This window comes from Penicillium arizonense, assembly GCF_001773325.1.
Source record: "Penicillium arizonense strain CBS 141311 chromosome Unknown PENARI_contig007, whole genome shotgun sequence".
Taxonomy (NCBI): domain Eukaryota; kingdom Fungi; phylum Ascomycota; class Eurotiomycetes; order Eurotiales; family Aspergillaceae; genus Penicillium; species Penicillium arizonense.
In genome coordinates, this window is record NW_019173284.1 from 437,939 (window position 1) to 449,856 (window position 11,918).

An 11,918-nucleotide genomic window follows, 5' to 3' on the forward strand; every position below is an offset into this window, starting at 1 on the left:
CACGATGCTGGACTGCCTACACTCGACAAAGAAAGATCATCTTGCAGGCCAAGGAGAAGGTATAGATCAACGTCTCTTCATATAGGATACCCCAGGAATACCCTATTCAGTCTGCTGGCCACAGCAGTACCTCCAAACTATACAGTTATGCTTCGCTAAAGAAGCGATTCTCCGGTCTGGGCAAACCAAAGTGTTCACGCAGCGTCGAGCCCGCATAATCCTTGCGGAACAGACCTCTTCGTTGCAGCTCTGGAATCAGCCTGTCCGTCACCTCTTCCAGACCCTGAGGCAAGAAAGGGAATGTGCAAGTGAAGCCATCTGAGGCTTCTTCCCGCAACCAGGTCTCCATCTCATCAGCAATATCACTCGGCGAGCCGAGGAAAGCCAACCCTGAATACCCGCCATACCGCTGCGCAAGTTGGCGAATGGTCAAGCCCTCCTTCTTAGCCAGCAGCTCAACACCCTCCCTGCTCGTCTTGCTCGCATTCGTCTCAGGCAGGTCCGCCGGCAAAGGACCATCGGGATCAAAAGCACTCACATCAACCCCAAGAGAAATCGACAAAGACGCAAGTGCACTATCATAATGCACCAAGCTATCCAACTGAAGCCTCTTCTCCTGTGCATCCTGCTTGCTATCCCCAACAATAATCAGCGCAGCAGGCAATATCTTCAATTGATCCCTTTCCCGCCCAGCCTTCACCACCCGCTGCTTAATATCAGCATAAAGCACCTTAGCCCCCTCAATATCCTTGGGACTACAGAAAACAACCTCAGCTGTCTCAGCAGCAAGCTGCCTCCCAGGCTCACTCTGCCCAGCCTGCACAATAACCGGCCAACCCTGCGGCGGCCGTGCAATATTCAACGGCCCACGCACCTTCAACTCCTCCCCAACATGATTCAAAACATGCATCTTCGCCGGATCGAAATACTGCCCGCTCCCAACATCCCGCGTAAACGCGTCATCAGCAAAACTATCCCAAAGCCCCGTAACTACATCGTAGAACTCGCGCGCACGCTTGTACCGATCACTATGTGTCATGTGCTCATCAAAACCAAAGTTATGGCTCGATTCCGGATTCCCGGTCGTGACAATATTCCACGCTGCCCGCCCATTACTCAGATGGTCCAGACTGGCGAAGCGCCGTGCAACATGGTACGGCGCATCGTACGTCGTGCTGGCTGTTGCCGCCAGGCCGATTTTCTCGGTTACGGCTGAAAGGGCTGAGAGCAAGGTGAAGGGCTCGAAGGATGTTACTGTGTGGCTGCGTTTGAGGGCCTCGACGGGCATGTTTAGGACGGCCAGGTGGTCTGCCATGAAGAAGGCGTCGAATTTGGCGGCTTCGAGCTTTTGCGCGAAGTGGATTATGTGTTTGAGGTTGAAGTTTGCGTCTGGGTAGGAGTTTGGGTAGCGCCAGGCTCCTGTGTGGAGGGAGACTGGGCGCATGAAGGCTGTTAGGTGTAGTTGGCGGGTTGGTTTGGAGTCTGTCATTTTGATGTTGGTTTGATACTCTGTATAGTGGTTGGATGTGAGATTAATGCGCTATAGACTTAGGTGGTGAGCATAGATGGCCTATATACCCCTCTATATACCCCTCTACATACAGACTTATCGAGATGTCATTTATCAGCCGATTTATAATCTTCGGCCATTGGAGAGATGGCGTGCTGGAGTAGGTTGCTTGCGCAAGCAGCTGGTGTAAATATCAGCTTACGGGAGTCTCACAGCAGTGGCTGTGAAACTAGAAGCTTTCATAGCCAAAAATTAGTAGATGCACACTTCCACAAGAACTAACGTCTGATATGAATTCGACAAATGTATAGATCCGTTGCCATTTTGGGAATAGCGTCCTTCCTGCCACATCATTAGGGCTGCCATCTTCCATATGAATGTCTAAGTACAGTGATATCTCATACTCGGACATACCCGGACAAAATGGTAGACAAAAATAATCTGTATTTACTAGGCGCAGACCACACAAGAAAACGTGTTCTATCTACATGTACAATTACACCCCTCCACAACCTCAACACGAATTATAACAATAAGAGCTCACCCGTAGCAGCGCCACCAGCTAAATGTGGCTGATAAACCTGCTGCTGGTTTTGAGTCACGACATACTGCGATTGAGGCGCACCTCCACCACCACCCAGATCCAGTGAAGCCATTTGCTGAGACCCTATACCACTGAAGTAGGCGTCTGCTGCATCGGCCGCCTCGTTCATGTTACTGGGACCTGCGGCTCCCACAGGGTTGGCGACGGGAAGAGGGAGGTTGGGAGGGGGAGGAGCATTGACTGGGGTGATGGGGTCACCGGTCGTAGTGATTGTGGCAAGGCCGCTGCTACTGGTTGATGCGGAGGCCATGTTTGCGGTGGGAGGGTTGTAGTCCAGCATATTGCCTGTGCCGTCCTCCGGGTGGGAACGCTGCAAGGCTGGGCTGGGCAGGAGGCGGCGAGGGCGGGCCGCGCGGAAGACTTGGTGGATGGGCTTGAGGTAGACGGTGGCGAGCGTGCCGACGTTCAGACAGAGTTCCTCCAGAGTGCGAGGATCCAACTTCTCACTCTCAGCTGTGATCGGGGGCTTTTGGCCCATGACGACCTGCTTGGCGGTCGCTGGGTCTGTGGATAGTAGCCGCCAGTACATGTAACCACGGTCACGGAGATCTGGGTCATCTGTTTCCTCAGTGCACCATTTTAGCACCTGCGGGACAAGCTGCTGGCCCTTGGTAGGCCGTTGGATAAATAGTTTGACGGTAGCCGTAAGCAGGGCCAGCTGCACTTCGACCGTTTCGTCGTGGAAGGTGGCCAGATAGTCCTGAAGGAGACCATCGGAATTATCAATGCGGTCTGCATATTGGCCAATAATCCAGATGACAGCTGCCTTTGCCTCGGGCTCGTCGAGGTCGTCGATGTTACGGAGGACGTGGCTGATTATGCTCTCGTACTGGTTGGGGTATTTGCGGAAGATGTTGCGAATGACCACAGTAGCCTCCTGGACAATGTATGGGATCTTGGCGTCGACCAGCTCCAATAGTGTGTCGATACACTGTTTCGCAGAAGACTCGATCTTAATCGCTAACTTGCCGATGGCCCGAACAGCCTTGCGCACAAAGTGTACGTCAATTTCAGTGGCATATCTGCAAAGATTATCAGCATATCACCCAATACAGAGGATTGGAATATACTTACTCGCGGAGCTCTGCTAAGACCACGCCGATGTTGTCTTTAGTGGTGAGCATGAACATCAATTCCAACTTGGTCACTTTGACGTAAATTGGGTCATTGTAGTTACAGAAGAACACGCGAATATCATTCCGCAATACTTCGGGTCTCTTCTGAAGAATTAGGATAGCATTTCGCAGGGCCAGATATTGAACCTCTGGCGGCTTTGAAAGCAATGTAACGAGAGGCGGGGATAGCTTCTTGCATAAGGAGGTGATATGCTTTTCACCAGAGATGTAGTTCATGAGGTAAAGAATGACTCGGCATGAGGTGAGAACGACGGCAGAATTTTGGTGTGAGAGACGTGGAGCGATTCGCTCCGCTAACAGAAGTGCCTCCGCGGCATCTTGGGGCACGTACGCCATTAATGCTTCAAGAATGTAAGTTTGACCCCATCTATTGCAACTGTTAGCACATCGGTCCCTGAATGTGGATGGAAAGTTCTTACTCGGAGCAGTCTGCCAAAATGGATACCAGTTTTGAGGCGCTGACATAGTCGATAGTGAGAGAGATCGACTCGCTCCGGCCCCAGATGTCCACCAGCGAAGCCAAAACGCTGGATACAACAGTCGGATTCTCATCCTTCAACATGCGATTGAGTCGATCGATCAGATCTGAATTCTCCACCATCTTCTTATCGTGTTCATAAAGCTTGGCGACACAGAAAGCGGCCGTCTTGCGGACATAAGGGTCGTTGTCTTGCATTAGGCGTTTGAGGGGCTGGAAGATTGCTTCAACGAACTCGCGAACATGTACATATGAAATGGTCCGTAATGCAAGCGCGCGCACAAGTGGGTTGTTATCGGCCATATCCTGCAGCGCAACCTGTCAGCTCAAGTCCACATTCTCTGTTCGATATCGGGGCCATACATCAACCAAAATTGGCAGTGCCTTCAATGCGACCTCCGGCTTCATCCTCGAATAGTTGACCAGGAACAAGAAGCACCTAAAGCAATATCAGCATCCAAGCCCGACCCAGTCGTGAACACCGAAAACGGCGTTCTTCTCCAAGACATACATCTTCTTGATCTCCAAGCTGGGCAGATTCATACAGCCGATAACGTCCGGGAACAAGGCCACCATATCGTTGTTGCTCATAGTCATGTTGGCGACAATCTTCTTGAGGGCGATCTTTTTGGCGGAGTAGTTTTTGTCCTTCTTGCCACCACTATTGAGCTCCAGCCGCAGCTCCGCGACCTTCCCCTGTCGATTCAACGAGCGTGAGCCATTTGTTGGAGTAAAAGGTGCAACAGCGAGAAACATGGGGACGGAATATGAAACAGTGCGAGTTCATGCAGTATATCGCAGGGGTATACCAAATGCAAGAGAAGCAAGCTGCAAGCAAATGTCCGACAGAGCCAAAGCGAGCGGATAGAAAGGAAAAGGGCGGGGAAAGGCAAAGGATCATGCGATCAGACAGGAGCTAACGTACCCTGGCGAACAACTTCGCGTCTCCCCCAGAACTCATGGCTGCGATATGGGCGAATAGCGTTTGGGGACTGCTAGGCGCGGGCTGTTGGTGCGGATTCGGCGGATTTAGGCTCTTGTCTAGTCACCGTGCGAACAATCACATGCGATATAAGGAGATCGTCAATAATACGGAACTCAAAGAGGCGCGAAACGGAAGGGTTCGAGGGGGGCGTATGGTGGAAGGGCCAGAAAAGGGTGAGACCGAATGCGTGTTCACTGCACCGCTGCGCGTTCGGGAAACTCGACAGACGGGATCATCGACTGGACATTACAGTAATGCAAGATGCAAAGAATTAGAAGAATCGCGAGAAGTCGAGAGTGGGAGAGAGAAAGGAGAATTGTCGGAAGGCGGAGTGGGCACTGCGGAGGAAAGACGTCCCTGGAACCTCCCGCTGCTCTCTTCCTCTCCCCACACCACATTTACAGTCTCGACCCTCAGCATGTCACAAACACCTCTGCCGCCACCTCCTCCTCCACAATGGGTTGTTGCGCTCAACTCCCCCATGCCGCGCCCCTCAAAGGCCGCATCTAGTATCCCGGATCCGCCAGGATTCTCGAGCAGCCGGGGAGGCAAGCAGGTGAGACCACCCCCTTTGGACATATGAAACGAAGCTATTAACACAAATATTCTCAGCGCCAACAGCAGCAACAACAAGCTACCGCCAAGAAACCCGAGGATACCGATGCGCTCAAGATGAAGAAGGCTTGGGAGATCGCCATCGCCCCGTCCAAGCAGATCCCCATGAACGCCATTATGATGTACATGTCCGGCAACAGTCTTCAGATTTTCAGCATTATGATGGTCATGATGCTCTTCAAAGGTCCTATCCAGGGCCTGATTAATACCAACGCGGCGTTCGCCAAGTACGATACCGAGTCGACACATTCGCGTCTGCTCGGAGTGAAGGTTGTCTACATGCTGATGCAGCTGCTATTATTGGCATTGGGAATTTGGAAGGTTAATGCGATGGGTCTATTGCCGTAAGTTTGCCTACTGCATTGTCATCTTTCATTGCTAACATATCTGGCTAGAACCACAAGATCGGATTGGCTAGCGTGGGAGTCGGAACGTCAACCCTTGGAGCATGCTCATTTTGCTTTCAGGTGATATGGTATAATATCGGAATATTGTTGGGGAGAGGCAGACTTAAATGCGTCCGTGGATGATAGTCCAAACGAGAAAAATTGCATGTCGGGACCTTTGCCTTGGATCACTGAAATGAGAGCTCTATAAGCATGCATCTTCTCTAGCACAGAGCTCTAATAAGCATCAACAGAAAGAGCCATAGCGGCATTACAAGCGTAATAGTCGGTGGACGGCGTCATCAAAACGGCCAACTTGTGACTATAGTTGGTTATACAGGCCTCCCTCGCCTCCCTCCGCTTCCCTGCCTGAATTCTTGCAGCTCTATGTTGCATTCTTCTAGACTTATTTTGCACTTTTACTCTGCATTCTAGTTTACATCGAAACACTCATTGACGATAATCGCTGCCCAAAATCGCTATCCAATACAGTAAAAGTCCAACTTTCCTCCTGTATCACAGATTGCCCTAAAAGAACGGTGGCTTACCAATAAGCGTAAATTTTGCTTTCGAACTTGTTAGATGAAGTTAACGAGGGTAGCCAGACTAAGTCCGTTGAAAGATGATGTCTAGATTACAGAGCAACTGCATAGGTGTGATGGTTGCACAGTACAAGTTTATCAAACACAGCGAATCTGAGCTTCTCAAGTGTTTATCCCCCAACTGTTCAGGTCTTGGCCAAGACTTAAGGTACTGTTTATAGGGCTACCTGTGTTACAAGGTTGAAACACTACTTCGGTCTTTTGTACGATTGTCCCTCACTAGCGAAATGCTCGCGAAAGAGATCGATACGGCCATCAAGCTTCTAACGGCATATGCTACCCCCACAAATGAAATTCTTGGGATCAAAAGGTTTGAAAAGAACCCTTCTTCGGCATGTACAGAACGAAAAGCTTCGTAACGATATCCAAACTACATGTGACGTGTTGGCACTAAAGTTGCAACAGAAGCGCTCTTAGCAAAACGAAAATAGGAGCTCCTAAAAGATATCGAAGAGCTTTTAGATCACAAAGCTAACCAAGGTTCACGCATTCAAAGGGGAAAGGTCTATCGTCGATATTTCAGGATAATGATAAGGTTAATATGTGGTATCATTTTGCATCTAATATGGAATGGTCTACGGACCTGAAGGATTTGATTCCCCAGAGAACCCTCTTGGAATCACTGGCGAAAGGCCACAAGTTTGTAGCCCGAATGGCTAGATGACGTTGTCAAAGAAGCGGATGCCAAAAGGACAGAACAGACTCGAGCGGTGAATGAGAAGATACAGCTTCTGAATCGTAATGGGAGGCATGCTTTGAAGATGGACGAGTTTAAAGATGAGATGGAGTGATACGGATAGGGGTCTCAATGTCCAGCTTTATGATTTACACAGTTTGTGTTGAGCTTTCTTTCCTTTGCGACATGGCGAACGAGACTTGGGTGGATTTGGATACGTGCCGGGAAACAAATTGTCATGATTCATGAGGAACATGTTCCAAACACTGCGAGATAGCAATTCGGGTTTATGGCATTGAGAAAATGAATTACCTCTTTTTACCCTAAGATAGAGTGGTTGCGGATGTCTTGTGTCACGTAACGAAGTGTTGGTCACTTCTCGCTTCTTAGGGCACCCTCGCCCCCAACCTTAGCCTCCTCCTTCAAACGACGCTCCTCGCGCCAATGAGGTCCTTTTCGAATGACAATCATAAGCAGCGGTGAAGTTGCCAACATTATAAGTGCAATGAAAGTAAAACACCATCCACGGCCCATAGCCGAAAGCATAGGATCAATGAGCGCCGTGGCACCAGCTCCCAGCAAACAACGCCCGAAATTGTTGGCAGCAGTGGCCTTGGCCGCTTGTGTTGGGTATAGATCAACCAGCAGTGTACTGATAGTATTGAATGCACCCGTCAAAGTCAATCCCATAAGGAAAAGAATACATGTTGGTGCAGCAAGATGGACCCCGTAGTTTAAGAACCATCCAAATACAAGGATGCTGAGACTACCTAAAGCGAGAAGAGGGAATGCAATCTGAAGGCGAGCTTTCTCGATGGGGAAGTTCCGCAGGTCGGTGTGCCGGTTCTTGGCCAAGGGGAAATTCAGCTTCTTTGCGAGTCGGCGGTAGTTGTAGTCCAGGAACTTGCCATTGCCAATTGAAGCGATAGTGGCACCGAGGCCAAATGGAATGTAGCAAAGACCGACTTGGAGATCGTCCAGACCATATAGCTCATTGTAGATGGAGGGAATAGTTGCGCTCACATCATAGAATCCCGCAAAAAGAACAGCATTACAGAAGAGAATTATGCCGACATCTTTCTGAAAGACAATGACGAGCGTCTGAAAAGGATTGGGGAACTTGAGTTTCTGCTTCGAGGCACTGGCAGGAGGAATAACGCCCTCTTCACGAGATTTTCTCGATTTAAGGTGGCTGATCAGGGACATATTCCATTTTTGAGGAGGCAGTGACCCATCACCGACAATACCACGAGCTGTTTCTGGGAAGAAGACTAGGAAAGGTATCATGAACGCTCCGGCAAAGATGGTCAAAAACCAGAAGATGGCGCGCCACCCCAGGTATTGAGATAATAGACCACCAACCACTGGTCCCACTGAAGGTCCCATTAGAGAGCCAGCAGTTACAAAGCCCATGTAGGAGCCTCGCTGGGATGCAGTGGCCACATCGGAGACCACGCCAGATGAGAGGGCGATGGTGGTGCTGCTTCCTGCACTCTGCAGACATCTGAGCACGAAAAGAGCTGCATAGTTGCTCTGCAGGGCAAGTCCGATATTGGCTGCAATATAGATTGTGAAGCAGACAATGTATGCTGGTCGTCGTCCAGCCTTGTCTGCAAAATCGCCAATGAACATGGGCGACAGTCCTTGGAAGATCTGCGCCCTGGTCAGTTATCGCGTAGTAGGAATCGGACTATAAGAGGACCCACCATATAACTTGTCAAAGTTAGATTGATCAAAGAGTTGGACACATGAAGATCCTTCGCTAAAGTGTTCAAAGCGGGAAAATAGATCTGGGATGAGACTGGCGAGAAAAACCCAGCCCATGATGCCATAAAGACAATATAACGCCGCTGGCTGTCTGTGAAGACCGAGTAGTCGACATCAGTGACATCCCCGCCTTGAGTTGCTGCTTTTGGCTGTGATTCTGGGTCGGGCACAGAGGTTTCTTGTATTTCCTTCTCCGTCATGGTAGGCGAGGAGGTTACAACCAACCACCAGGTGATATGCCCCAGAGAGCTATGGGCAAATAGAGTCAAGAGTCATATTGCTTTTTTCACTACCCCACGAGTTGAGGGCCACTCAATTTTGGAGATAACAAATGGGTGCCGAGAAGCCGAAGCTTCGCTTTTTGACGCTGATCGGCGGGTTGAGCCGATCAGCACATAAGGCGCTATTATAAGCAATGGAATACAATATAAGCAACAGAACAGGGTTATTGGCGTATTTGATTGTACAGTATTTCTATGTTCAATTTGAATAACGTTATTCAGAGTCATGCTACGTGTACCTGCACTATGAAAATCCTTCCTTTTCTCCGAAGAAATGCATCGGAGATTGGGCTTATGTCCGATGTATAGGTCGTAGAACTGAGACTAACCATTTAGCGGGCGTTGACTGCATCTTTGCACGCCTGCAAGAATATCTGAGAGAATTCCCACACTTCGGCGTAGGTGTTGTACAACGGCGCAGGGGCAACTCTCACAACATCTGGCTTCCTCTCGTCAATAACCACCCCGTTCTCCTCCAGCTGATGCAGGACATGATCTAACAATCCTGGCTGGAGACGCAGACTGAGCTGAGCGCCTCGCTCGGCTGGGTTTGAGGGTGTGATAAGGGTAAACGGCTTATCTTCGGGCGGTGCATCCAGAGGATACTTGAGTAACAGGTGTTCCAGATAGCCTGTCAGATTCAAGGACTTTTGCCGGATCTCTTTCATTGTTGCTCGATTGAAGATCTCGAGGGATGCGACGACAGCATTAATGTCCAGAACAGAGGGATTCGACAGCTGGAAACCAGCCGCTCCGGGTTGTGGTTGGAATTCTACATTCATTAGTCTTGCATCCCATATACCAACTCAACCAAATACATACTGTTTTCCATATTGAAGCGTGTTCTGATATCTCCACCCCACCAGCCGGAGAATCGAGGACGAAATGTCTCGTCACTGTCGGGCTGTTTCTCATCTACGCGGCCGTGGCGGTCATGGACAAATAGACCTGCTATTCCACCCGGTCCGCTGTTGAGATACTTGTAATTGCACCAGGCTGCAAAGTCCACGTTCCAATCGTGAAGACGAAGATCCACGTTGCCTGCGGCATGGGCACAGTCCCAGCCGATCATGATACCCTTCGAGTGGGCGTGCGCCGTGATCCGTTCGATGTCAAAGTACTGTCCTGTGTAGAACTGAATAGCCGAGAGGAGTACCAGTGCCGTACTGGAAGCATTGTCATCAATAACTTTGAGGATTTGTTCCGTACTCAATGTAGGCTTATCGAGATTCTCGGGCTCGATCAAAACCATGGCCTCCTTCGGGTCAAAGTTGTGATGACGGATTTGAGACTCGACTGCATACTATGTGTCCGTATCAGTACCCAGAAACATCCCGCAATTATCATGGGTTACTACCCGGCTGGCAACATACATGATCGCTGGGAAAGGCCTTGCCCTCCAGGATGATCTTGAACTTCTCTTTTGTTGGACGGTAGAAGCTTGCCATTAACAGATGTAAATTGACAGTCAAGGTGCCCATTACTGCCACCTCACTTTGAGAGGCACCTACAATAGGAGCCATAAGTTTGGAGGCTGCAGTGTCCACGTCAACAAAAGGAGGCAGTAATTGATCTTCATGCGGCACAAAGTGACCAGTCACGCCCTTGGTTGCCCAAGTTCGTAGATACTGCTCGATATATCTGCGAGTGCTGTAAGGTTGAACACCCAGTGAGTTACCGCAGAAATAGATGCATTTTGGGTCCAATGCTTCCTTGCCTACTGAGAAATAAGCAATTTGAATTCAGAACAGATGCTCGAAAGCCGAGGTCTAATACCTACCCTCATCAACCGCGAGTGTCTTTCTCGTCAGGTCCTTCTTAGATGGAATAATGAACTCATCCCGGAAAGACCGAAGCGGATCTTGTGCATCAAGAGCCTCAGCATACTCTTTCTTGTATGCTCTGATATCATCCGTGTAGTGGAGCGGGGGACCGCTTTTGATATCCCGGACGTGCTGTCTAGAACCCATGGCAGCCAATTCAGATCTGAATCATGAATCACGGGGTCAATCTGATATCGTGACTTTCACTTGCGAGCTGCAATTATTGAGGCTTGCAGATGTGCAATTACCTGCAGTCCCCCACCATTCGACGATCCCTTCCTGATCAAGACATATTCTGCCACCCTCCCCCGACTGGCTCTGACCAATGGTGTCACTGCCGAAATGACTAACCCGAAGTAATCGCCCGGGCGGAATGGGATGATTTGATATCTAAGCAAAACGACCTTTCTTCTTGAGCCTCTCTCTTTCACATATACCATATCATACCATATCACACAATGCCACGCTCTCTATTATCATCCACAGCTGCTCGGCGGCTATCACAAACCCCAGCTTGTCGCCTCTTCTCAACTTCCCGCTCGACTTGCCTCTCCGCATTCCCCGACGGTCAATTCATCTCTCGCCGGACAGCCACTGTCGCAACTCAACCACTTCTCCAAGGCTCAGTTGCACGCTCCCAGATCCCTCACTCCATTCGTCAGCGCTACGCCGGGTTTTCATCCTCGCCTGTTCGCCCGGCTACAAAGGTCATTCAAAATCCGAGAACCGGAGATGACGGAGAACCACTTGAGATTGCCATTTCGCCACGGGCTATGGAGGTACGTCGATAATGGTTCTCTTTGCAATTTCTTTGCCTTTGCTTTTCTGTTCTGCAACGTGTATGCTGGGTCGCATGGAAGCTGCCTGAGCTGCCCTGGGAAAGTGTTGGGTGTTCTGGTCGTTTACTTCATGTGAATATGGATGGCCAGATGCCCGCGCTATCGACCCTTCAGTTACTCTTCCAAGTACATGCGACCACAGGGTGTGGAGAACAGGGCTTCCCGTCCGCTCAGCCGTACTTAAGCCACACGCCGGTGAGTTAGTAGTTAGGTGGG

The 11,918-nt window shown here is 49.9% G+C and overlaps 6 protein-coding genes across 6 annotated transcripts; 2 read left to right on the forward strand and 4 right to left on the reverse strand.

Annotated features, from left to right (window-relative positions):
- Positions 1-145: 145 nt before the first annotated feature.
- Positions 146-1,489, reverse strand: PENARI_c007G09237 (LLM class flavin-dependent oxidoreductase; the record flags this gene model as incomplete). Its single annotated transcript, XM_022631105.1, has 1 exon — positions 146-1,489. One exon carries the CDS (start codon positions 1,487-1,489, stop codon positions 146-148), a length of 1,344 nt encoding a protein of 447 aa, XP_022489088.1.
- A 545-nt stretch (positions 1,490-2,034) lies between these two features.
- PENARI_c007G09865 (putative AP-2 adaptor complex subunit beta) lies at positions 2,035-4,484 on the reverse strand (the record flags this gene model as incomplete). The annotated part of the gene is made up of 5 exons (XM_022631142.1): positions 2,035-3,136; positions 3,189-3,617; positions 3,670-4,034; positions 4,092-4,167; positions 4,240-4,484. The coding sequence occupies 5 exons, from the start codon at positions 4,482-4,484 to the stop codon at positions 2,035-2,037; spliced, it is 2,217 nt and encodes a 738-aa protein (XP_022489413.1).
- A 647-nt stretch (positions 4,485-5,131) lies between these two features.
- On the forward strand, positions 5,132-5,799 carry PENARI_c007G05881 (ER membrane protein complex subunit 4; the record flags this gene model as incomplete). The annotated part of the gene is made up of 3 exons (XM_022630953.1): positions 5,132-5,269; positions 5,326-5,672; positions 5,724-5,799. 3 exons carry the CDS (start codon positions 5,132-5,134, stop codon positions 5,797-5,799), a joined length of 561 nt encoding a protein of 186 aa, XP_022489048.1.
- A 1,565-nt stretch (positions 5,800-7,364) lies between these two features.
- On the reverse strand, positions 7,365-8,959 carry PENARI_c007G04265 (MFS transporter; the record flags this gene model as incomplete). The annotated part of the gene is made up of 2 exons (XM_022630880.1): positions 7,365-8,645; positions 8,699-8,959. 2 exons carry the CDS (start codon positions 8,957-8,959, stop codon positions 7,365-7,367), a joined length of 1,542 nt encoding a protein of 513 aa, XP_022488940.1.
- Positions 8,960-9,372: 413 nt separating this feature from the next.
- Positions 9,373-11,010, reverse strand: bna5-1 (kynureninase; the record flags this gene model as incomplete). The annotated part of the gene is made up of 4 exons (XM_022631167.1): positions 9,373-9,812; positions 9,863-10,343; positions 10,414-10,757; positions 10,821-11,010. The coding sequence occupies 4 exons, from the start codon at positions 11,008-11,010 to the stop codon at positions 9,373-9,375; spliced, it is 1,455 nt and encodes a 484-aa protein (XP_022489075.1).
- Positions 11,011-11,321: 311 nt separating this feature from the next.
- On the forward strand, positions 11,322-11,642 carry PENARI_c007G05250 (uncharacterized protein; the record flags this gene model as incomplete). Its single annotated transcript, XM_022630933.1, has 1 exon — positions 11,322-11,642. A coding segment is annotated over one exon (321 nt), but the record flags the coding sequence as incomplete, so codon positions are not given.
- Between the last annotated feature and the right edge of the window lie 276 nt (positions 11,643-11,918).